At 39.3% G+C, this 25,097-nt stretch overlaps 4 protein-coding genes across 4 annotated transcripts in view; 2 read left to right on the top strand and 2 right to left on the bottom strand.

The window, feature by feature from the left end:
* Positions 1–1,294, top strand: part of LOC144665665 (uncharacterized) — a 30,421-nt gene extending 29,127 nt beyond the window's left edge. The window contains exons 16-17 of the mRNA XM_078526944.1: positions 21–235; positions 879–1,294. Of these exons, the coding sequence (XP_078383070.1) occupies positions 21–235; positions 879–1,049 (386 nt within the window). The 3' untranslated portion in view covers positions 1,050–1,294. The remainder of the gene's footprint in view (positions 1–20; positions 236–878) is intronic.
* Positions 1,295–6,273: 4,979 nt separating this feature from the next.
* Positions 6,274–9,975, bottom strand: LOC144665669 (extracellular calcium-sensing receptor-like). The gene has a single exon (XM_078526949.1). It carries the CDS (start codon positions 9,853–9,855, stop codon positions 7,282–7,284), a length of 2,574 nt encoding a protein of 857 aa, XP_078383075.1. The 5' UTR covers positions 9,856–9,975; the 3' UTR covers positions 6,274–7,281.
* Positions 9,976–11,301: 1,326 nt separating this feature from the next.
* LOC144666578 (extracellular calcium-sensing receptor-like) lies at positions 11,302–14,150 on the bottom strand. The gene has a single exon (XM_078527987.1). The coding sequence runs from the start codon at positions 14,148–14,150 to the stop codon at positions 11,562–11,564; it is 2,589 nt and encodes an 862-aa protein (XP_078384113.1). The 3' UTR covers positions 11,302–11,561.
* A 1,915-nt stretch (positions 14,151–16,065) lies between these two features.
* On the top strand, positions 16,066–24,609 carry LOC144665662 (uncharacterized). Its single transcript, XM_078526938.1, has 9 exons — positions 16,066–16,693; positions 18,399–18,593; positions 18,922–19,098; positions 19,181–19,297; positions 19,745–19,882; positions 20,115–20,177; positions 20,513–20,620; positions 20,844–20,980; positions 21,409–24,609. Exons 2-9 carry the CDS (start codon positions 18,414–18,416, stop codon positions 24,008–24,010), a joined length of 3,522 nt encoding a protein of 1,173 aa, XP_078383064.1. The 5' UTR covers positions 16,066–16,693; positions 18,399–18,413; the 3' UTR covers positions 24,011–24,609.
* The last annotated feature ends 488 nt before the right edge of the window (positions 24,610–25,097 follow it).

Raw genomic sequence — 25,097 nt, 5'->3', positions numbered from 1 at the left:
ACAGCCAGTTACACTTTCAGAGGGTTCCTTCTACTGTATGACGGTAAACGACCCGTTCAAACGCCTTGAGCCGATGTGCTGCCATCCCCTTGCTAATGATTCGCCTTGCACGGATCCACTTGAAGGAGCAGAGGAATGTCGGAGTGTATTTGGAACGTACACGATTACCATTCCCATAGATCCTGAACTTTCTTGCGATGCGCAGATAGGATATAAAAACTGCAAAGACCTTAATGTAAGGATTATTAGATTACATAGCTGTAAATATAATAATTAAGGACTTATTTAGATTGTTTCAGTTACTAATCATCGTCACTATCACTATCGCTATCACTAAGTATATTTTTTTTTTCAAAACTACTTGACAACGTTCTAATGCTGGGCGGCACAAACATGCCAGGTAGCGTAGACGCGTCTGTATAATTCCACACTTTACAAAGCTATCACTTTGTGATTTTATAAGATATGACCCAAAAACGTAAATGGTTTTTTTCCCTTCTTTTGTTTGTTCGTTCGTTCTTTCGTTCCTTCGTTAGTTTTTAGATAGTTTTTGGTTAGTTAGTTAGTTAGTTAGTTAGTTAGTTAGTTATTTAGTAAGTTAGTTAGTTAGTTAATTAGTTAGTTAAATAGTTAGTTAGTAAGTTAGTTAATTAGTTAGTTAGTTAGTTAGTTAGTTAGTTAGTTAGTTAGTTAGTTAGTTAGTTAGTTAGGTAGTTAGTTAGTTAGTTAGTTAGTTAGTTAGTAGGTCAGTAGGTAGGTAGGTAGGTAGGTAGGTAGGTAGGTAGGTAGGTGGGTAAGTAGGCGACTTTATCTAGCTGTTGTTTTGCTCATTTGTTTGTCTGTTTATTGTTTTATCTTTATTTCTATTTTCTTTTCAGCGAAAATTGTTCACTCGCATGAATGTCTGGACTACCTATATGTACTGGCCAGAAAGCTACCCAACAGGACCGGATGATGACGATTGCGTCGCCTCAAAGCGAAATGCAACCTCCGCGGCTCACATTCCAATGTCCAAACCTCTTTCTACTTTGAAAAATGAACCAAATTAGCCTTAGTGTAGGCGATCACAAGGTGGATTTCATGGGAAAGTTTGTAGAACCCAGTGGTGGCAATATGTTAGTAAGAGTAAGAAATCAAGAAAAGAAGAGAAGAGAACTGATTAAAAGTAATGCAACGTATACTGTTGAAGTTTAGTTTATCGGTTCATTTCAAGAAGATACATGTATCCAGAAATAATCAGAGTGATAGGGAAAGAAATAAAACGGATAAAAGTAATGGCGAAAAAAAAATAATCATTTAACATGCATGTTTCAGAAGTAAAGTTAGTTATTGAGTGAAATAAACAATAAATTAATCTCAGCTTGGCCTTGGTATTTCCTTGTTACTGCTTTTTTTTTTTTTTTACTTTCCTATTAAAGTTTACTTCGACTCCCAGCCAAATATACTTCAACTGCAAGCCACAACGGAGGTACATGGAGAACCTTGCATCACAGGCAGAGGAAGCAGCCGCACGCAACGAACAAGAAACAGTGTATAAGATTACCAAGAACATCAGAGGCAAATGCCATACAACCAACATTCTTGTAAAGGACAAGAACGGCACCTTGTTGACATCAGAGCGAGAGCAAGACATGCGCTGAATGGAGCACTTTAAAGAGGTTTTGTACAGGCCACCACCAACTGTGGTACCAAATATCCAGGAAGCGACAATTGACCTTGATGTTAACACTGATGTTCCAACTAGGAGGGAAGTCATCTAAGCCATAAATTCCTTGAAAAGCCGAACAGCTCCTGGCACTGAATGACAACTTAAACGCTGAACTGTTCAAAGCAGACCCTGAGCTTGCTGCAACCATCCTCACCCCCTTATTTACAAAGATCTGGGAACAGGAAGAAACACCATCGGATTGGAGTACAGGAGTAATAATTAAGATGCCAAAGAAAGGGTCTCTAAGTGACTGCAACAACTGGCGTGGAGTTACCCTTTTGTCTGTGCCATTGTCTGTGCCAAGTAAAATCTTCTGCAAAGTCATTATCCAGCGTATCACCAAAGCTGTTGATGATGTCCTGCGAAATGAACAAGCTGGGTTTCGCAAGGGGCGCAGATGTGCGGATCAAATTTTTACCCTAAGGAATATACTTGAGCAATGTTCTAAATGGAACAGGCAGCTGTATGTGAATTTCATCGATTATGAGAAAGCGTTTGACAGCATTCACAGGGCAATCTTTGGCAAATATTGAGAGCGCATGGCATTCCTCGACGCATTGTTAATATCATCAAATGCTTCTATTCGAACTTCACATGCTGTGTTGGTCAGGGGGGATTTGAGCTTCGAAATCAAAACCGGTGTACGCCAGGGTTGTAGCAATAGCTTTTGCAAGAAATGTATCTGGGGGCACTGTTCGACACATATCTTTGTAGATATGTGAACTCTTTTCGATGGCGAAGATCATTGCCTCTGCGAATCCCACTCCCGTGATATCAATCTCACCACATTGGCCCTCTGACGCTCTGTGCGGCTTGCGAATACTAAATAATCCACCCAGCATGAAATCTCCTTTTCTATACGCGGCTTGAACAACAACACAACATCAGAAACACAACGAAACAGCGATACAGTGTGATAAACTCATATTGCTCACAACCTGGATGATTTCCTTATTGGTCGCGAATGAAAGGCCTCAGCTCGGGTAAATATAAGGCGCTGTTTGCCTTTGCAGATGGTAATGCTGCTTAAGGGTGTTCCTGTTTGCCAAGTGTGGAAAGTTTAGATTCAGGGTGGGATGTTTGTGTAAATGACAGTGTGTCGAAATTTGAAGCGAGAAACAAAATTCTTTATTAAAGATCAATTTGCTTTCCTTGTGATACGACATTCTAAGAAAAAACAACTTTTCCCGTTATCCAAAGAAGTTGATGGAAACGGTTACTTGAAAATACGAATAGAAGAAGACTACTAGTAATATATCAAGACACCGGGAAACACACCTGGAAAGTCGCCTGTGATTGAAAAAAAAAAACACGAGAATGCTCAGCCTTTTTAGGGCCGATCTTAGTAACTGAAAATTTCTACTGACACAGCGCCTTGCCTTCCTCCCTTTAATCCCTGTAAAAAAAAAATTGGGGTATTTTCTCAGTAATAATTATATTTTAAATACCCACCTGTTAATTCTAATGAAAGATGAATAATTTCAGACGCGCTTTTAAGAAAACAATGATTAATGGACAGTTAATTTATCCTTGCGGTATGTTGAATATTGATTGTGAAAATGCGTTAGTAACATATTTGCCAGATTCGTATTTGACAGAATTTGTAGATTCTTTTTACCTTTTCTGTGGCAACTGAAGCCTGGTTTTCTTCAAAGCTTGCATCCTAGTTGTGTTAAATTTAGTTTCAGTAGTAATATAGGCACCGCAGAACGGAAAAATGCTGGGGCGGAGATGCTGAGTATGCTGAGTAAATGCTGAGGCATCTCTACCGGGCTGGGCATCTCATTATGGTGCTGGGCATCTCCCGTCCGTTAGCTGACGTCATACTTTTTTTCTGGCTATTTGGATTGGCTGTCCAAAAACAAAGGCGTTCATTGGTTGCCTTTGTTTTAGGGTGACACTCTGATTGGTCATGATATGTCTATTGTTGTCCAGGAATAAAACGGTAGGCACCACCTATAGCGTCACTCTTGCATTTGAATTCTAGAATTCGGCTTACTCTCTACAGTTGAATTTATGATGGTTCCAAATATCGTTCTTAAGTCTACAATACTTGACTGTTGATGAGTGGAAAAATCCAGCGCAAAAGATAGCCATCTTGTCGGACATGTGTTTCAGCAACCTACGCTGCTTTGACGGGCTTTCCACGAGGAAAAAGTAAAGCGCTCTAATTGTGCTATTCATCACCCTACCAGAGAGGCATTTTCTTGATGGATAACGAAGATGCATGGTTACTTCCACTAGTAGAGAAAAAAGAGCCACTCAAAAAGTCTGCAGTGCTCTTGTTTAATAGCTGAACGTCGCGAGCTACAAGTCACATTTCTCTCGAGAGTGTGGCGGTGTTCACCGGGTGTCTCACGAACACAGTGAACTCGGCTCAAAACTCGGGTATAACATGACCGTGAAGTGATGCCCTGAGAACGTGGAGAAAAAAGAGAATAATGGACTTGATTTTGAATTATTCAATTTTATTTTTAAAATAAGCTCTTGGTAGCATTTCATGTCCCTTGTGGTTTACGCTTCTAAAATTAAATAAAACTATAGAATTTGTGTTTTCCTATTTGAAATCTCTAATTTTCTTCACGTCGATAGATTTTTAAATTTAGCGGATGAATTGACGAGGAAGAATGGAACAATTTGATGTGAAATACACAGTCAAAATTTAAAAACAAAAAAAATGTAGGGTGTTGTCCGCCTTCCTCCACTTTGATTCGGCGCATTATCTCCTGTTGGGGGCATCATGAAAAATCGACGGGAAAAACTGGAACATTCGACAATCTCCCCATCGCGTGTCAAAGGAAGGGCAGTAGTAAAACCATCGCCGCGAGGGGACATTTTTAGGAGATTTTGTGATGTTTAAACTCAGTACAACAAAGGCTACAATACTACTAATTTGTGAATTAAAAAAAATACTAAAGAATGTAGTTCCAAGGTAATGCGAGTTGGCGGAATTTTCACCTGATCTTTGCGCCCCCCCCGGCGTCCCCTTTTCGTTAATTAGCAAATATTATTTGGGTATTCTTTTATATAGGCTAAATTTCTTTCTAACCACGCGCGGACTCCGCACCCACCACGCAACATCTTCGCGGTTTTTCTAGTCGAGGCGGATTTTTTTTTTTTTGAGAGGGGGGGGAAAAGGGGGGGGGGAATAGGGGTAAGGGAAAGGAGGGAAGGAAAAAAAAAGTGGGGGGAGAGAAAAAAGGTCGTCAAAGATCGCTTGAAGTTTAGTCTATTCTCGAGTTACACAGTTCAAATCACAATGTGTAGCAGTTATAATCAATTCTCGGTTTGGTATCCCCGGGGTGTAGCGTGGGCGGGCGAAATCTCTGTATTTCAAAGGAGAGTCCTGGTCGCGCATTCGTGAAGACTTCAAGCCAGCTCGAAGCTTGATGAGTAAAAATGAGATTCGCCTGAGGTGGCCCGGTTAGCGAGCTCTTCACAGAGCAGGGATGGGTGCTATGGAAAGATCCACCTTCCGTAAAGTGATGGAGACAAAATGAATTGAAAGATACCGGGGTTGATTGGCTGGAATCGACAGAATCGCCATGATGGGAAAATTCTACTCAATCGGTTGTTTGTCAAACAAACCGTTCCCGAAGACTAATGAACTGTGTCTGTTAATCTTTTGTAGTAACACCTCAATGTTTTTATTATCAATAAAAGGAATTTTAAAAAGAGAAAAGCTTTTTGTTCCTTCTTGTGTCTTGCGCTGCGTAACACGTTGTATAAGATAGATCCAGGAAGATCTTGTAACATCTGATATCGGGTGCTCTGGTAGCTAGGACATATAGTAGACGTACATTTTATTAAACTAGATTTTAAGGATTGAAGAGAATGTAAAACTACAACCTCAAAATTTAGCTGATTAACGTTAAATCAGCATATCTTGCTAGGGCTTCTGGCACTAAGTGTTGCGGGATTGGAAATTGCCAGTCAAAGTCTCCCATTCTTCTACCGTGTTAAAAATTTAAAGCTGATAAAAAATCCATCTTAGTAACGAATCACTTGAGAAGTTTCCAAAACTGTTCGATTTTTCCCGCTTATTCATGCAGAGTGACGCTTAGGTGGTGCCTACCGTTTTTTCCTGGACAACATAGACATGGCTCAGGGTCCCTAAAACAAAGGCAACCAATGAACGCCTTTGTTTTTTAGAGACAGCCAATCCAAATAGCCAGAAAAAGCGCGTAGCCGGACGGTGGCCTCAGCACTTGGGCTCGCCCGGTATGAGATGCCTCAGCATTTACTCAGCATTTACTCAGCATTTCTCCGCATTTCCTCACCATTTTTCCGGCTTCTGCGGTGCCTATTTACTACTATTTCGATATACTTTTGAAGAATTACGACGCTCCGCGAAGTCTGCGAAACTTTACATTCTTTTATATTTAATTTGACACTCTGACTCATATTTATAGTAATCTTTCTTCAGCAGCACCCTTTTATTTTAACTCGAGTCTGCACCACCTTAAGAAAGAAAGTAAAAAGAAAAGATCGAAGACGACCAATATAGATCTATTTTAGATTCATAGAGAAAAATAATGCAAATTCAAGCAAACGCCGAGATCTAGTTTATTTATTTCCCAGTAGCGGCCAAACTATAAACTAAACTCTACAAACGAAACTCTGCCTCTTGCAACGTTGACTGCTTCTGCTCAGATGGCAACACCCACCTTCTGTACTGTGTCTTTCTCCCTACACTGTTCTCCAACATGTCTCTCCTAGGTCGCCCGTCTGCTGATCTTTACCTCTGTTCCCAGGTTTGAGCAATGCCCGGATTCTGTTGGTGGTCCATGCTCAGAACATGCCTTGTCCAATGCCACTTTTTCACTCCTTACCTGTTCGCTTATTATTAGTAACAATACAATGCTCGAAGAAGCCTCCAGTAAACATTTCTACCCAATTATGATGTCAACACGTTTGTTTAGCAAGGTGTTACGTTAGGCCGCCAAGTAGATGTCAGCACGAAATGAAAAAGAAACGGTCGGTCGGAGAGCTTTTTCATTCAATAGAATATAACTTCCCTTTCTGTTTCTAACGACTGAAAATCCACTTTTTATATTATTATTTCAATGACTTATACAGGGGAAGCAACTTTTTTCTTAGGCATTGTTTATTGCTGGTATAATTTTCCAGAAGAGGAATAATTAAAAGGCTAGCAGGTGTCCTTTTAGATCTGGGAACTGTGCATTATCAACTGACAAATAATGCGGCGTTACACACGCAAGCTTAGGGAAATTGAAGTTAGTTAGACTGAAATTCGAGAAATAATCTTAGCACTGAGTCCGTCGGATATATACGTATATATTTTTTTTCTATGACATTAATTTGAACTCTTTCCACTTCTACTGTTATTGGTATCAATGTTTATGGGCCATACAGGCTGAATTCACTCAATTGATATTTTGTTGTATAAATTACCCATGCGTGGAAGCAATTGATAAAGCAGACTTGAAAAAAAATATTTTTTAATTTTTTTTCTCTGATGGCTTTCTCATTTAAAACATTGTTTACAATTCAACAATTTACTCGAAACGAGCTATTCTCTATGATAAATGCAAATGTGTTAATGTTCAGCCTTAGTGGTTAGAGCTATCAACGCTTGGATTCGGATGGACGGAATTTGACCCAAACGAGAACTGAGTTATTGCGCGTCCTACGCTAGCTAAAGTGTTCAGCTCCGGCCTAAAGAGTATGATATATATTTTTGGCAAGAATATACAACAAAGGAAACCGTAAGCGCTCAACAGTGTTGTAACACAGTCAACAACTGTTACATACCATCCATCCATTGATAACCCTACCGGATGATAAGTTAGCAAAGAAATGAAAAATATGTACATAGAAAATGCTATTCGCTTGGCCTCACTAAAGTTTTCTGGAATGTTCCTAACCTTAAAGGAACAAATTGCGCAAAGTGACATCTGCAACAAAATGAAAGAGCATGTGACTAAAAACAAACTTTTTCCAACTAACTTGCTGCGGTAGGCCGTGCAGTGAACAAAAAAATGATGCTCTGGATAAATGTGTTTTTCATTAACAGGTGGATCCAGAAGCAACCAAGATAGCATCGCAATCACAAAGAGCACTTGCAGTGTTATTATGATCACTGCTTGTGTTCTCTTGGATAATATGTTGATCGTAAAGTTTTGCACTATTGGAACTTGAAACGCTCTGGAAGTGAGCAATACTTTCACCAGCAGCAGTGAAAGACAAAGGTTGTAAGTTACGTAGCGCCACGGGTAAATGATCTTGCAAAATGTTTCTGTAGGTTCAAATAGATTAATGAATGCCAAAGACAACAACGAGAGAATAGTTACAAGGAGAACAAGGCTTAGTGTCCTGTTGGATGCCTTCACAATAGGAGTGTTCCAGAATATACACAAGACACAGAATGAAAATAGGGTAACAATGATACCGCAGGCAACAAATGCAAGAACAGCTATTCCTCCTACACTGGAATACTTGAAGTTTGCTGAAGGTAAGTCTACACACTCTGACCTTTGGTCATTAGGATGTTTTCCTCTGGGACATTCTATGCAGCTTTCGGACCCAGGAATCGGGTTGGTAGTTCCGCGGGGACAAGGAACGCACTGCCAACAACAAGGCGAAGTAATGGCTTTTCTTGTTCCTACTGGACATTGGTCCAAACATTCAGATTTTGGAGGACGACCAGTTGGAGAGTTCCAGTGCAGTTCATTGTAAAAACTTAATCGTTTTCCATGTTTTTCAGACTCTTGCCATTCTCCTACAAGAACTTCCTTTAGGCGCCTACCATTTGATTCTTCGGCTTGTTGGAAATTGACAATATCATAAAAGGCCGAACCCCTGTCGCCAAATTTATCAAACATTATTTTTCCTGTCAGACCAGTAAAATCTACTTTGCGGAGAAGCCTATCCAGGCCACAAGGATTTGTATAAGGTGTCCCTCGGCAGTTGTTATCAGTCATGTTGGTATCCTGTTTTGAAGTGTCTAAAGCATGTGCAACGGAATATACGGAGTCGATGATGAATGGAATATAGGAGCTGTACATCTCTTCAACAATAACATCGGTACACAGTACGTTTTGGCGATTCTCTTTAAAGTTTTTCTCTGTCTCGGCAGGGCAGTGCCATGTCATATTCTTTATTTCACTCCACCATTCTGGGAGGTGCTTTTGAATTCCCCTGAAATTCAAAAGATGTTTTAAGTGTTTTTTAAATCCCCCCTCATTAAAATTGTGCGGTTGTAATGCTATGGAATTATTTAAAGTAGAAAAGCTTGCACGGTGAAAATCGTCTACCCTTGAGCTTAGATATAGTTCACTTATAACCCATATTCGCCCTGTGAGGTTTTGTCTGTTTACTTCTGTGAAAAAATTCGTTTGAAAACTGCCGAATAACCACAAGACGACAACTTTGATGTTTTCCAGCTTTTTCAACTTTTGAACGATCTGCATCATGCTGGGGATCTGAGTTTCGAGGGGTATAAATTCTGTCATAGCAATACAAAACGGTTTTTTTCTAGCAGTTGCCTCGTTCACTAGTGACCATATTCCACTCTTGCCATACGAGTCATCTTGTCCAACAGCGGCTACGTAGCTCCAGTTGAAGTGAACAATGATGTCGGCTATAGCTTTTGCAAGAAATGTATCTGGGGGCACTGTTCGATACATATGTCTGTAGGTATGTGAACTCAGTTCAGGGCTTGTTGTTATTCCGCTTATGGCTGAGACATTAAGCATTTGAAGAAATCCACCGATAACCACCGCTGTACGAGATTCGCTTGGGCCAATTAAGCTCGTGATGGGTTGCTTCCCCATTTTACTTTGTGATACGTTCTTGCAGACGTTCTCCTGTAAGAGTTCGTAAGTGATTCGCGTTGCTTTTGGCATGTTTTCACAGTAATCCCTTATATCATATCCAAGAGAAATGTTTGGAAGCAGATTTGAATCATTATTTATCTTTTCGATGGCGAAGATCATTGCCTCTGCGAATCCCACTCCCGTGATATCAATCTCACCACATTGGCCCTCTGACGCTCCGTGCAGCTTGCGAATACTAAATAGTCCACCCAGCATGACATCTCCCGGTCTATACGCGGCTCGAACGACAGCACAGCTCCAAAAACAGAAAATTGCGAGACAGTGCGATGAACTCATGTTGTTCACCATGTGGACAGTTTCCTTATTGATAGCGAGTGTAAGGCTACAGCTCGAGTAAAGATAAGATGCTCTTTGCGTGCGCGGCAGCAAATGCTGCTCTAGTTGCTGAAAGGTGTTCCTGTGTATCAAGTACAGGTAGTTAAGAGACGGTTAGGGATGTTCATGTAAATGACAGTTCGCCGAAATTTGAAATTTCCCTGTGATTCTAGGAGGTTTGGGGGGGGGGGGGGGGGGCAGTCACACTAACGTTATTTGCTAAAACACAAATTATCCGGTTTGCAAATGAAGTTGATTAGACGAGGAATTCGAAAAATGCAAAGGAACTTAAAGTGATATATCAGTGCACTGCAAAACACATCAGGAAAATCGCACGTTATTTTAAACATTAGAATACTCTACCTTTTTGGCATAAACTTATTCAATGCATGGTGCCACTCGCAGATCGTTAATAAAGCTCCCCCCCCCCCCCACCCCTAATTTTAATGGCTGTATTTTCTACAATAATATTCATATTTCAAAAATCCACCTGTTAAACGCTAATGGAAAATTGACAATTTCTGATGCGCTTTTAACAGGCGTAATTATTAATTAATGCTGCCAATTTATCTATGCTGTGTTTTGAATTGCAAAATTATGTTAGTGACATATTTTCCAGATTAGTCTTTGACGGAATTTAAAAGATTTTCGTTTACCCTTTTTGTGCTTATTGGAGTCTTTAAAGTACGAATTGGCACAACGGTTTTTTGCACTCTTGTTTCGGTTAGCAAGTGAAACGAAAGCCGAAAAGCCGAATCACCTGCTGCTTGTAGTGTTGATTGACTGTAGTTGGAGATGTTAATTTGAGTTAGGAAGCGGAATCACTAAGTGGTTACCAACCGCAAATATTCGTTCTAGCTGATTACTGAACATTTCTTCGGGTTCTAGTAGACAACGATATTCACTTATTTTCTTCCTATCTCAACATACGGATGTCTAAGAGTAAACGAACATTTTTAATCGGTTCTTTTCAAAGCGTGTGTGCTTAATTTGTGATTAATTTCGTATCCTTATTTTAAATTCTCGATGACGAGAGTAGTGTTTTGAGAAAAAAGCTCTGTTAAATGAGTGTCTGTTAAAAGTTTGACAGGTGCCGAAGGGAAAACGCTATTCCCCAGCGTCGTTTTGATTGGATACAATTAAACAAGGGCCGTTCAAGATTTGTTTTGTGAAAAGGGAGGCAAAGGCAAAACCAATACTCAGTAGTTGTTCACTGATTTTCTGTTGTATTGATGAACAACATGTCGGGAAACCCCCGCTGGAACTAAAACGTATTTGCACGCAAGTTTCACATGTAGGTGATTTGTTTTGCAACCTCTGTAAAACAACGAAATGAGATGACTGAAATCTGATACTTTTTTCTACGGCTATAAAATGTTTTTTTTTTATTGGGAAAATGAACACTGTCTCAATATATTACAAACTAGCTAGCTTTGAAAATGAAACACATACCGACTAGATCTAGATATCTACTCGTTTCTTAAGTCAGTATGAATGTTTCATAATTACTTCGACGCATAAAAATTATAACAACGCATAACAGAGTTTGGCATAGAACATCAGAAGAAATAAACTAGGTAAAATTCACTTGATGACTTCACCTTATAATATTAACTATACAGTACATGTACAGTGTTCAAAACTAGCTTTTGCAGTTTGATGTACATGTTTTTTTATCTTCAGCTTTGCTGGAGAGAATCACCAAATGCGGAATTTAGATGTACAGAACTTGATCCAAACGAGAACTGAGTTACTTCCTGACGCACGCTAGCTGAAGTGTTCAGCTCTGGCCTAAAGAGTATGATATATATTTTTGGCAAGAATATACAGCAAAGAAAACCGTAAGCACTTAAAAGTGTTGTAACACAATCCACAACGGTTACATACCATCCATCCATATAAAACTCTACCGGATGATAGGCAAGTAAAGAAATCAAAAATATATACATGGAGAATGCTATTCGCTTGGCCTCACTAAAGTTTTCTGGAATTTTTCTTACCTTAAATGAGAAAAACGCGCAAAGCGACATATGCAAGAAAATAAAAGAACATATAGCTAAGAAGAAGTATTTACCAATTAAAATGTTATACGCCTTGCACTCAACAAAAGTATACTCCTCTCGGAGAATAAGTTTTATCTTAAAGGGTGGATCCAGAATTAACCAGGGTAATAAGAGAAGTAGCGGCAAAGCGTGTAGTGTTATCACAATCACTCCTTGCATTCTGCTGGACAGAGAGCTGACTGTAAAACTGCGTACTATCGGAACTTGGAAAGCACTTGAAATAAGTAGAACTTTGACCAGGATAAATGAAAGACACAGGTTGTAAGTTATGTAGCGCCATGGATAAATGATCTTGCAAAATATATCTGTATGCTCAAAGAGGTTGATAAATGCCATAGACAGCATCAAGATAATGGCGATGAGGAGGAAGAGACTTAGTTCTCTATTGGATGCCTTGACAATAGGAGTGTTCCAGGATCTACACAATACGTAGAACGAAAAGAGGGTGACAACGATACCGCAAGTAACAAACACGAGTATGACAACTCCTCCTCCACTGGAATACCTAAAATTAGCTGAGGGTAGATCTATACACTCTGTCTGAGCCTTATTGGGTTGTTGTTGCCTGTCACATTCATTGCAGCTATCGGACCCAGCAATAGAGTTAATAGATCCACTAGGACAGGGGACACACTGCCAACAGCATGGTGAAGTAATGGATTTTCTGGTTCCCGGTGAACATTGGTCCAAGCACTCAGATTTTGGAAGTTTACCATCTGGAGAGTTCCAGCGAATGTTCTCGTGAAAACGTAATTTTTTGGCATGTTCCCCTCTCTCTTGCCACTCTCCAACATGAACCTGAGTGATGCCGTTAACATCACCTTGTCTTACCTCCTGTAAATTGACAATGTCATAAAAGGATGAATCTCTGTCACCAAGTTCATCAAACTTGATTTTTCCAGTAAGTCCGGTAAAATCTACTCTGCGAAGGAGCCTTTGTACGTCACCCAGATTCATGTTGTGTGCTTTATCCCAGTTACTCGTCAGGTTTGTTTCTTGCCTTAAAATATCTAAAGCGTGTGCCACAGAATATACGGCGTCGATGGTGTATGGAATGTAAGGGTTATATATTTCATCAACGATAGCTTGGGAACACCGTTCGTTTTGACGAATTTTGGAATCCACTTTAGTTGTTCGGGCTAAGCAATTGCATTTCAGTTTCTCGATCTCGTTCCACCATTCCGAAAGGTTTTGTTTGTTTTCTTTACTTCGATCATGAATAAGAAGGTCTTTCAAATATTTTTGAAACCCTGCGTCGTTAAAATTATGAGGATGAAATCCTAGAGATCCATGTAGTGTAGAAAAACCTGGACTGATAAATTTTCCCACCGTTGGGTTTGAATCAAAATCTACTTCGGTTAAAAGCCATATCCGTCCTGTGATGTTTTGTCTGCTAACTTCCGTAAAGAAATTGCTTTGGTAGCTGCCGTATATCCACAAGACGACAACTTTGATGTTTTCCTGCCTTTTCAGTTTATTAACAATTCCCACCATGCTCGGAAACTGTGTTTCATGTCGTATGAATTCTGTCATAGCAATACAAAACGGGTTTTTTCTAGATGCAGCTTCGCTAACTAGAGACCATATTCCATTTCTTCCATACGAGTCATCGAGTCCAACAGCGGCCACATAGCTCCAGTTGAAGTGTTCTATGATGTCGGCTATGGCTTTTGCAAGAAATGTATCTGGAGGCACTGTTCGATACAAATGCTTATAAGTATACGAACTCAGTTCAGGGCTTACTGTGGTTCCACTTATGGCTGAGACATTAAGCATTTGAAGAAATCCGCCGATAACTAGAGCTGTGCGAGACTCGAATGGGCCAATTAAGGCTACGATTGATTTCTTTTTTAGTTTATTTTGTGTTACATTCGCTCCACACTGGTCTTTTAAAAGTTCGTAAGTCAGTCGTGATGCCTTTGTGACGTTTTCGCAGTAATCCCGTATATCATACCCAAGAGAAATGTTTGGGAGTAGATTTGAATCGTTATTTATCTTTTCAATAGCGAAGATCATAGCCTCAGCTCGGCCCACTCCGTGGTTGTCAATATCGCCACACTGACCCTCTGAGGTTCCTTGCAACTTGTGGGCATTAAAAAGTCCTGCCAAAATGACATCTCCATGTTTATATGGGGCTTGAACAACGGTGTAGCACCAGAAAATTAAACATCCAAGGCAGAGGGCTGAACCTCTGGTACGAAGCATCTCGACTTTCAATCTCAGAATTTTAAGCCAGCGTAAGGGTGTCTTGCAGGTGCTTGCGTATATGCTGCTATTGTTGCATAATTATGTTTTGCCCCAAAGCGTGGGAGGTTTGTTGAAAAGGCGGTTTCAATAATGCGCTGGCCTTTTCTGTGTAGTGATAACTGTTAGTAATTTATTTTATAAAGTTATGTGCCAAACATATAGCTTTTGTATAAACATGACAAACCTTAATTATGAAGCAAAATTTTGGAGACGTGTATATATATTTCAGCACCAAGTCATCAATTTATTACGTCAAAAGATTAATGCAGAGAGCTTTCGTGTACATTTTACAGAATCCCTACGCCGAGTACTTTTAAAACAAATGAATCTTATTGGAGAATCCTGCTTTAACTAAAAATTAATTTGTCTTTTTATCAGTAAAGTTGACAATTAAAAGGCACCCAAAGTGCCAATACAATAAGACCTTCTTAATAAACGCCGGCTTCGAATATACGTCCGGTTCAAGCAAACATCCCCAGGCTTGACAAAAATCAACAACAAAACAAAAAAATGTAATAATAAATATAAAATTTAACCACTACAATGAAATATAAAAGTCAAATAAATATTGCATATAACAGCCTGAGAACGCGTTTTCAAAATTATTATTATCTAACCCCCTACCGCCCAACATTTAATTATGAAAGACAAATATTTATTTAAAATGGTTAAAATCAATCGAAAATGTTCAAGTCGAATACTCGCTCGTTTCCTGCGATAACTTGAACATATTTTGGCAGCGATTTTAAGTGCTCGCACGTTCCAACATCAGGTGAAGTACTCTCTGAAAAAATTTTCTGCTTCTTTGCGCCTTTTTCTGATTACGCTCCCTTCTTGGAAATTGCATGTAAAACTTTCAACGTTTGTAGCTTTCAGAGTGGCTGTACTCTGTTTTCAATATATGTATATTGAAATTTCCCCTAGGGACACCGAAAGACAGCTTTAATTTTCAAGTTTATTTAGGGTGGTCAAATTAATTATCTCTCTCTATACAAGCGTGAGTTAATTAAGTCACAGCTTGAGCAACATTTGCATTATAAGGAAATGGCAGTCTTCTATATAACCCGATTTTCTCTGTAAGGATCCGTAGAACTCATCGAGGAACAACTTATATATTAATGAGGTTTTATGCAACAAAAGTCTCTATTTGCATTAACATTTCTTAGGAATTAGGCCAAAATGGGTCTAATAAAGGTTAAAAATTGGCAAAGGCGTTGATGAACGGCACTTTTTAAATTCGTAATACAATACGTAATACTCGCGTACAGGTACATGATGGCTTCGGTTCTGATATCAGGAACTCGCAATTCTTTTCATTTGATAAAGTGTGAATGTGGCCGGATCATCCTAGACAAAAGTCGATACGGGCTTTCTGTCATTTAGGTTTTTGAAAGGGCCTGTAATTAAAATATTTCGAACAGATGCAATTTATGGCTGTATTATTCCAATTTATAAAGCGCTACTTGAAAATGAAAAGAAGACGTCATGTTTTAAGTCTATACCATGACTTTCAGGTATATGAAAGGGGTACCTCTGTTCATTAAAAGGTATACAAAAGGGGTGCAATTTCTGGCAAAATGGTATATACTAGCAGTAACCAATAGTTAGGAAGTGCGGGCGGCCATGTTTTTTTCGCGATTGAGGATAGCGTGGGAGAAGCGAGGGAGACGCGCGGGGCTGCGGTTTCCTGCTGTTGATGCGTATTTCAGTTCCTTCTTAGATGTATTTGATGGTATTCTTATGCGAATTTACGCCCTAGAAATTTTAATTATATAAAAAATATGTTTATGAAATGCATTATTATTATTATTAGTTGTTGTTGTTGGTAATATTGTTACTCTTACTATGATTTTTGTGCGGATTACACAAAGTGGAGATAGTCTAATCGGCGCGTGTCGCGTGTCGCGGGTAAAATGTCGCGGGTCGCGGGTAAAATGTCGCGGGTACAAAAAATTGTCGCGGGTACACAAAATTGTCGCGGGTAAAATGTCGCGGGTAAAAAAAATTGTCGCGGGTCCGAAAAAAAGTTATACTTTTTGTTTTATAGTTTTTCTTAAGTTCAATACCTCATTAAAGATAATAGAATAACGATAACAAGTGCTTGAAAGTAGGTGGACGAAAAATTGGACTTTACTTTAGCTTTCTAGTTTCTGAACAGCATATACCACACCAATGTTCAAGATAATAAAATAATAATACAATAGCAATAACTTGTTGACATTGTGTGTGTATCGTAATTTGGTTTCCCATCGCCACTTTAATAACTATTTTTTGACGAAAGACTTGCATACATTTCTGTCAAACTTTAGCTAAGTTACGCAGCGAAAAGCGGAAGTGATGCGAGATTTCTGCGTTTGACCGCTGTAAAACGCCTTCAACATTAGTCACTCCTTCACTTTGCGACAGATTGTTTGCTCGTGTTTACAGCTCTCTCTCTACAGCTCGTGTTTACAGCTCTCTCTCTACAGCTTTACGATAACTGGAGGTGAAAGCTTTCAAAGGTAAGCGGTCTTCGCGTTTTAAATTAAAAACTTCTTTTAGAAAATAAAGATTTCTTTGTAGAAAGTGCGCCATAACAATTTTCATTCACGAGTTGCAAGCCTTTGGAAACGAACCGAACTAACGAGCGCAGCAAAACGAGTGAGTTTTCCAAAGTTTTGCAACAGTTAATAATAATCCGTACAAAGCTCCTTCTACTTGTATTTTGTTAATTACAAATATAACAACAGTTCAACTATTGTAGCCTCGTTTACGCGATTTCTTTAGTTTATTAAGCTTACCTTTGACACAGCTGTGCGAAGCGCGTCGAAAAAAACAAAGCTGCAAAGGTGCACATCGCTTCGCTTAAAATTACACAGACACATATACATACATGCTACCGACAATCTCCACTAGACAAAAAAGTCTGGAATAAAAACCCTGTGTTATTTTTTAAAGGCATAAGTATTGGTATAGCACCAAGGGAAATGTGTTAGCCTTTTGAATTAGCCACCTGAATGTATTTCTAATAATAGGCTTCTTGTGCCTTGGCACAGGCGATTCCCATAGCAGCGAAAATATTCGCACAATTGTAATTTATGAACTTTTATTTAAGAATACATTTTTCTTCCCAAATCTCTCTTGGAAATTTAAAATGATGTGTCATAAAATCCAGAATGCGTTTGCGGAAATATCGCAAGCGCGTTGCCGATTGAGTAAGGTGCGCGTTTTAAACTATTGGTCACAGTTTCTTCGTGGGAAATTTTGATGGTCCTGTTTTGCGGTCACAAAAGGCGTTTCTGATTGGTTAATAAGCATCACGCGTGGATGACGATGGATGATACCAAGTAAACGCATTCAGTGCTGATAATAAAGCAATCCTTACACTGTAATTGGAGAGATCATATCCCTGTTAGATACTGCAATCGCCCGTTCAATAATTTCTTGCGCTTGACATCATTTGATCTTGTGTGTTTGTATTATTATTAGAGACCTTTAGCATCAGGTTTTTATGAGAAACCACAAACCGCAAACTGCAGTTTGCGGTTAGACGTTCGCAGTTTCAGGTTGCCAGGGTTTCGAATTTTAGCAAGACGTTCGACTTCAAAGTATGTTTTTCGTTCCGCCTTGTTGTTTTTCGTCAAGTCTAAATGCTTTACTTTTATTGCCTATAAAACCGAATATTTCTTAAATTCAAGTTCAACAATTTCACCAGCAAATTGCAGGCAGGTATAGAAACCTATTCCTTTCCCTTGAAGGTGAGGCTGTACAATTTTTGGTGGCAAAAAACCTTGCCGTAAATCACTTACCGCTAGAATCCCTTCCTGCCGTGGACTGCAAACGCGACCTCAAGACTGTGGACACGTGACATTTTGCGGTTTCTCATAAAAAAACCTGATGCTAAATGTCACTAGCACCCCCCTCCCCCCTCCCCCCTCCCCCCTTGGATATTTAGTTATCGAAGGAATAATGCTTTACAGCAAGATCTGTTCCAGATAAATTTGCGGTTAGGGTTATAAAAACTTTATTTTTTGTTTTAGATCATTATTTATCGGTGCATATTTAGACAATTATTGCACGGATGAGAAAAATAAATAGTTGTACATTTCAGTTTTATTGAAAATTTTTAAGCACTGGATGTCGCTTTATACGTAGTACGCGATAACAACCCAATTAACGGACGTGTAGGTTGAACACACTGACGAGGTTTGAAACTTTATTTTTCAGTATCTTGTTATAGTTATGGCGTCCAATGGTAAGCCAGACTTGTTGGAAAAAGTGAAAAGAGAAGGCTTTGAAGTGGACTTCGATCCGCCAGGAAATGGCATGTGTTTTTATGCTGCCGCTGGACACCAGCTTGGCATGAATGCAATCGCTGTTCAGCGGTTACTCTTTAACTATCTACATCACCATAGATACGAAGTATGTATAATGGTTACTTCTTTACATAGGCTATCAATGCCGTGCTTGTTGATACGTAGTAAAGCTTAGTAATTACTTTGGGCGACGTTACACCATTCTATTGTGTGTAATAATATAAAATTCTGCTCTAAGTAGTTTTGTAGCTTTTAAGCCGGGTGAAAAAAGCTTAGAATTTGATTTAAAATTTTCGACGAGCATCCTGCCCTTTTCCCATGGAAGTCCCCCCTCTCCAGGGTGTTTGCCGTTTTGTTATGTTTTTTATTGGTTGTTTGATTTAGATTACATGCAAACGCTTTTTACTTGTTGTTATATTTTTCATTAAAAATAGGATAACGGCGACGATCGGCTAGACTTCCTGTGCAGCGTTGACATTGGTGGAAAGAAAGTCCCCGATTCGTGGGGTAAAGCACTGGAACTCCTAAAACACAACTACGCGAATGCAATGGTCATCCGTGCCATTCCTGAGATTTTACACTACAAAGTTGTTATTGTGACGGTTCATGGGGTACGTATAAAGTTTTAATGTCCCATTTTATGCACATTTCATGATTCGTAACGTAACGGTTTATTGCCGTTTATTCTTTCAGTCTTCCCCCGGAGAATACGTAAAGGTATTCGAGCCCAAGAAGGGTCCGTCCATTGGGACGTTGTATTTTGGCCACACAGGCGACCATTATGTCGCTTTGAAGCCGTTAACGACCAAGGTAATCCCAGGCCCTATATGAGTTTTATAATTTTGCTTTTAAATATAAAATGACGTGTTCACTTCGCAAAAAAAATGAATGTGCAGAATTTAGCGTTGGAAAATTTCAACAACAGTAACAGGATTATTCAAATGCAAACATTACGTTAATTGTACTAGTTAGTAAGTCCCTATGGCTTATATATAGGTGGACTGAGATACGCACTGCAAGTCTAAATATAGGGAAAAAGCAAGACATGTAGGAACAATCGAAAAGCTATAGGTTTTCTGAAATAACGATTATGTACTTCATTATGTAGCCACCTGCATAGCCAGTCGCAATCAAACACTAACTAGGTCCCGAGGCTTAATCTCCGAAAATGCACAATTCAACATCCAGATAAGATTGAAACTTGTTATGCCCATCTACCTCCCATTCCCTAACTTCTCATAAAATTCATTTGCACAGCAATCTGACGACAATCAAGCGTCCCGAGTGTCCGCCCAGACACTAGATCAAGACTCGAGCGAGGATGTGACCTATGAATCGGATCAAGATTCAGATGTTGTCATTATATCCCCCCGAAAAGGAAACATTAACAAAGAGGTAAGCGCGACAGAAGGACAATGAAGAATGGAGTCTTAAATAACGTTCGGTGGTTTCCTTTACAATGCCTTTCCTTTATTATTTTTATCGACTTAACCCTCAGAATTGTTTGAGCATTATTGTAAAATACCGCCAAACAGTCAGCAACTCCCCACGTGCACGTTTTGTACACTGGTAGGAAAAAGCAAATCCCAGGCATTGAAATTCAAACCGACTGCTTGCATCCTTACAGAAATATCAAGACTCTGATTGCGAAATCATATCTCCAAAAAAGCCTGAATCTAAGAACAACAAGGTAAGTTGTAAGATTTGTACTGCTTACAAAGAATTGCAACCTGAGAAATATTTTCGTATACGTCTAATATACAAGATTTTTCCCTGGCACAAACCGAGAAAGCAATGACAAATTTCAAACATAACTAATCTGCAAAATAACTTTATTTAACTTTAGGTTAGCTAGTGGGGTATCTAATGACACACAATGATCAATTAAGTATACCACAAAAACATTATTAAGGTTTCCCCTAACCATGCTGCAACTCCCCGCGCGCACACGTTTTTTACACTACTTTGAATTAATTTGTAAATCCCAGACATTAAAATTCAAACTGACTGCTTGCATCCTTACAGAAATATGACGACAATCACGTTCCTCTAAAGGCTTCTCCAACATTGTATCAACTGGACTCTGATTGCGAAATCATATCTCCAAAAAAGCCTGAATCTAAGAACAATAAGGTAAGTTGTAAGATTTGTACTGTTTTGGGAGAGTCGCAACTTGAGATATTCTTCGGTGAAGGCCTTGGGGTTACTTAGTGTGTCTTCAAAACTCTCACCCAGTATAACTTATGCCCTTTGTTGGCCGTTAAATATGCATGGCAACGTCAGAATATGTAACACATGAAATATGACAAAGGAGTGTTTTGCAATGTTCAGCAATTGTGTAAAATATTTGTTATAGACCAAGGCCAAGAGAAGGGCACCCTTGGTAATGGACTGGTGGGAAGATGAGGAGACTTACCAACCAGGGATATCTGTATTTAAGGGTATTAAACTCGACCCTGTTGATGTCACCATGGAATGGGGCGACTTAAAAAGGTGGGTCAAAACTCGTTTTTACTACCAAAGCATAACACGCTTTGCGAACAACTAGAACCATGCAGTACGGCTATTTATGAGATAGACTCGAATGCTGTACTGGAAAATAAAATACGCTAGTAAAAGGTTATGAATCCCTTAATGACAAAAACTTTGTTTATACAATACAGTTAATGAAAGCCATGCCCACTTCGTCAGAGCCAGTCGGTATATTATGTGACCTTTTTTTTTTTTCGAAGCTTATTAAGGTACTCTTTGGACAAGTCGTTTTATAAACTCGTATTGCGTGCATGTTTTAAGGTCTAAAAAACTGCTTCACGTGTATTTACTGAGTTTACGTTATAAAACACACATCTCCAAGCCGCGCCGTGTTCTAATAGCCTATTCATCAAAAGGTCACGCAATGACGCAACAACTTTTATTTTCAGACCGCTAAACCACTCCGACGATGAAGGGGAAAACTTTAAAGCCAGCAAGAAGCAGAAAATCAAATCAGACGTAGTGGATGGAGACATCGATGTGGTTGATGACAAAGGAAACACTCGAGCCACCAAAAAGCAGAAAAAGATCGGACCAGATTTATGGGCAGATGTAGACGTTGAGGAGGTTGATAAAGTCCCAGACGATATCAATGGCTTAAAAGCTTACAAGGTCAACTTGAGCACAGCGAGCGAAAAATCGAGCGATAATTCCGCTGTCAAAGACGGTAGACCCTGGAAGAAAGACTCACAGACAGAGTGGAAGGCCTATGGTAAAATAAGATATTCAGATTGCAAGGGTTCCTACACTTGCACTAACCCAAAGTGTGAATTCAAAATGGAATTTGGCGTAGTTAACTGTACACAGTTCGACAAGAAAAAAAAATCGTGTGCAGTGTGCGGAAGCAAAGGAAAGCATGTGCCGTGCTTTGCACGGCGATATGTGTTCAGGAAAAAACAGTCCGTATTCGTGTATCATTGCGGTGACCATACCTGCCCTTCGAAGCCTGTTATATCTAAACCGGTCGAGGATGTAAGGCGAACGGTAGCTGAAAACCCAACTCTAACTCCCTCTCAAATTCAAAGTAATATTATACTGTCAATGATGAAACAAAGACGTGGCTGGGATTCAATAGAAAAGGCCGCCACGGAGACCCTTGACAAAAAATGGATCACCAACGAGAAACAGAAAACAAGAAAAGAAAACGAACCCCATGGTCACAACTTTGAGGCTGTGGCCCACTTTAAACAATTTGCCGATTCACGTGATCCGTATTACGTGTACAAAATGAACGACAGACGCGGTAACCCAGAAAGACCATCTTTCGTTTTTAAAACGAGTAAACTAAAGGCCTCGTTTGCCCTAAATATGGATGAAACAATTGGTCACACCTTAAGTAAGGAGTTTTGCTTCTTTGACGGCAAAGTTAAAAGGTGCGACGGCTTTGTTTCGCTAACCGCAAGTGTGTACCATCCGATTTTACGAAAGCTAGTGTCACTCGCAACGATGGAATGTGAAACGGAGGACGCATGCAACGTAGAACTCTTTTGGAACTGTTTTAACGAAGTGTTAAAGAAAGAAAAGAAGGACAAAAACTACGTCTTTAACCCAAGAGGTTGGATAACAGACATGGCGGGGTCAAACATGGAAGGAATCAAAAGAGTATTTGGACCAAAAGCATTAAACAAACTGAAGACATGTGAATTTCACTTCAAGGAGTGTAGAAATAGACAAGCAAGAAAGTTAAATGACGATGCCAGAAGAAATTTTAAAGACCTGTGCAACGCTCTGCTCGAAGCAGTAAGTCCCATGGCTTACGAAAAGTCAAAGGAAGACTTAGAAAACTTTGTTGCGGAAAGTAAAGAGAGAAAATATCTCCAGAGCTGGATCGAGTGGTGGCATAAAAGACGGAATTACATCTTTCGTGCTTTCGTGCAGTTTGAAAGTGCGCCAAAAATGAACCTCGCAGAGCTCATACATGCAAGTTGGGTCAAAAGGGACAGAATGAACATGTCTTTGCTGGATGCGGCTTATGCCGATTCTAGGGACTGTATTCAACTTGAAGCGGCATACAAAGCATTCCAAGATGGTACTGGGAAGGGTGGAACAGGCCCATCTCTTCAAGAGAAACAAAACAAAGCCACAAGAGATCAGATCCGTAGGGCTAAACAGCTTGGAGAGGACCTTTGCAGAGAAGATTTTTGTGACGAAGACCACAGGTCAGCTTATCAAGACCAAGATGCGCCTGGAACCCCTAACCCCTACGATCGCCACAATGCTAGTGTCAGTCAAAAGACAAAGTCCAGCGGAACAAGAGAAGGTCGGTACCGACCAATTCGTAGTAAGACCTTCATCGATAGGCTACAAATGGCAAAACGAGAGAAGCAAGAACTCAAAATAAAATCAATGGATTCCTTCACAGCTCTTCAAAGATCCTATACCGTTGTCAACATAAATAAAAATTCTACTTATAAAGTAGAAGTAGGAAAAAGTCCCTGCTGTAACTGTGCAGATTTTGAAAAGAATTCTGGAAAAGAATTATGTAAGCATATAATATGGACATTGCTTAACGTATGTCGACTTCCAGAGAACAGTGATTTGTTGCATCAGCTGTTTTTAGCAGATGACGAGGCCTTGTCAGTTGTTGGAAATTCCTTCACCGTTATTCCTCAAAACCTAATGTTCAAAAAGGGCACCAACAAAACAAGAAGAGAAATAATACAAGAACTTATTTCTAATGATCCTCGTAACAACAACCAACAAATCTGGACTCTTGAAGAGAAAAAAAAGAAAAGAGGACCAGCACCAAGATGCCGCACTTGCAGAGCAATACAAGAAGAAAATGAGGCGACCGTCACCGTTAGAGGGCTTTATGTGCCATATGAACAAAATTTCGTAACGGAAACAGTATTTTATTTTTGTCCAAAAAAGCAATGCGTTAACAAAGTACCGCATTGGACAAATTTAAAACCGCCTGTTAATATCAAAGCGGACAGCTCGATAAATGGCGCGAAAATAGCAACTCTGAAAGCGGATGGTTTGCCTTTGTAATTACTGTGAAGTGGTAAAACAAAAATAGGGATCAATGTCCTTGAATTTCGTAGGTTTTTGTTTGCTGAATTGAACGGTTGTGTTGGAATTATGTTAGTTACTTGTTTGTCTAATTTTGCTCTCTCTTTTTGCAAGCAGAAGTACTTATTCCATTTCAGGAGGCAAATACATTTTAAAATTTATTACAAGTTATACACTATTGGCTGAATTTTGAGATATTGTTGTTGGTGCTATAGTTAACGTCAATTTATTATTTATAACGTTCAACTATTTTTGGAAAAACAGAAAAGAAAATAACGTTAGAGTAGTATACTGTTCGAAAATTGCCCATGGAAAACTAGAAAACTAAAGTAAAGTTTAATTTACATTGAAGCACTTGTTATCGTTATTCTATTATCTTTAATGAGGTATTGAACTTAAGAAAAACTATAAAACAAAAAGTATAACTTTTTTTCGGACCCGCGACAATTTTTTTTACCCGCGACATTTTACCCGCGACAATTTTGTGTACCCGCGACAATTTTTTGTACCCGCGACATTTTACCCGCGACCCGCGACATTTTACCCGCGACACGCGACACGCGCCGATTAGACTATCTCCACAAAGTGTGTAGAGAAGATTAGAGAAGATTGAAAATATTTACAAATCACGGCGGCGTGAAACAGCGTAAAATTGCTTACATTACTGCAGAATTCCTAGGACAAAATGAACACAAGCAACGCTTTCAACGCTTTCATCTACTCTTAATGTTAATAGACATACTCCTTTGTATTTTCTGAAGCATTGTAGTAACTTTTTAAATCTATAAACACAACTCAAAACAAAGCGGCTAAACAAACAACTGAAGCAAGTCCCGATAAAAGATGAGTGTCAGATAACAACAAATGCGTGTTAAATCTGTTTTGCTTCAAAAGCCTAAAATTCCGGACTAAAGATGGAAAATGGGAGAAACTTGAAAGAAACTTTGTTTCATATTAATTTTCGGTTAAGAGAAAGCCAAGAAATGTATTAAAGCTTATTTTAAAAGCGTCAAAATATCGAAAATTTCAAAGCCGTGCAATTCGGCATACAAGAATTAATTATTCA

This window comes from Oculina patagonica, chromosome 9 (genome assembly GCF_052425735.1).
Source record: "Oculina patagonica isolate OP01 chromosome 9, crgOcupat, whole genome shotgun sequence".
Lineage (NCBI taxonomy): Eukaryota > Metazoa > Cnidaria > Anthozoa > Scleractinia > Oculinidae > Oculina > Oculina patagonica.
The sequence above is the reverse complement of the archived record's forward strand: the minus strand, read 5'-3'. Positions and strand labels throughout refer to the sequence as shown.

Excerpts from the sequence above, each read along its gene's own strand:
- LOC144666578 (XM_078527987.1), bottom strand. The coding sequence starts at position 14,150 with ATGCTTCGTACCAGAGGTTCAGCCCTCTGCCTTGGATGTTTAATTTTC.
- LOC144665669 (XM_078526949.1), bottom strand. The coding sequence starts at position 9,855 with ATGGTGAACAACATGAGTTCATCGCACTGTCTCGCAATTTTCTGTTTT.
- LOC144665662 (XM_078526938.1), top strand. The coding sequence starts at position 18,414 with ATGGCGTCCAATGGTAAGCCAGACTTGTTGGAAAAAGTGAAAAGAGAA. Across the intron at positions 19,099-19,180 it reads TTATTGTGACGGTTCATGGG|TCTTCCCCCGGAGAATACGT; the intron begins GTACGTATAAAG and ends TTATTCTTTCAG. Across the intron at positions 20,981-21,408 it reads GAATGGGGCGACTTAAAAAG|ACCGCTAAACCACTCCGACG; the intron begins GTGGGTCAAAAC and ends TTTTATTTTCAG.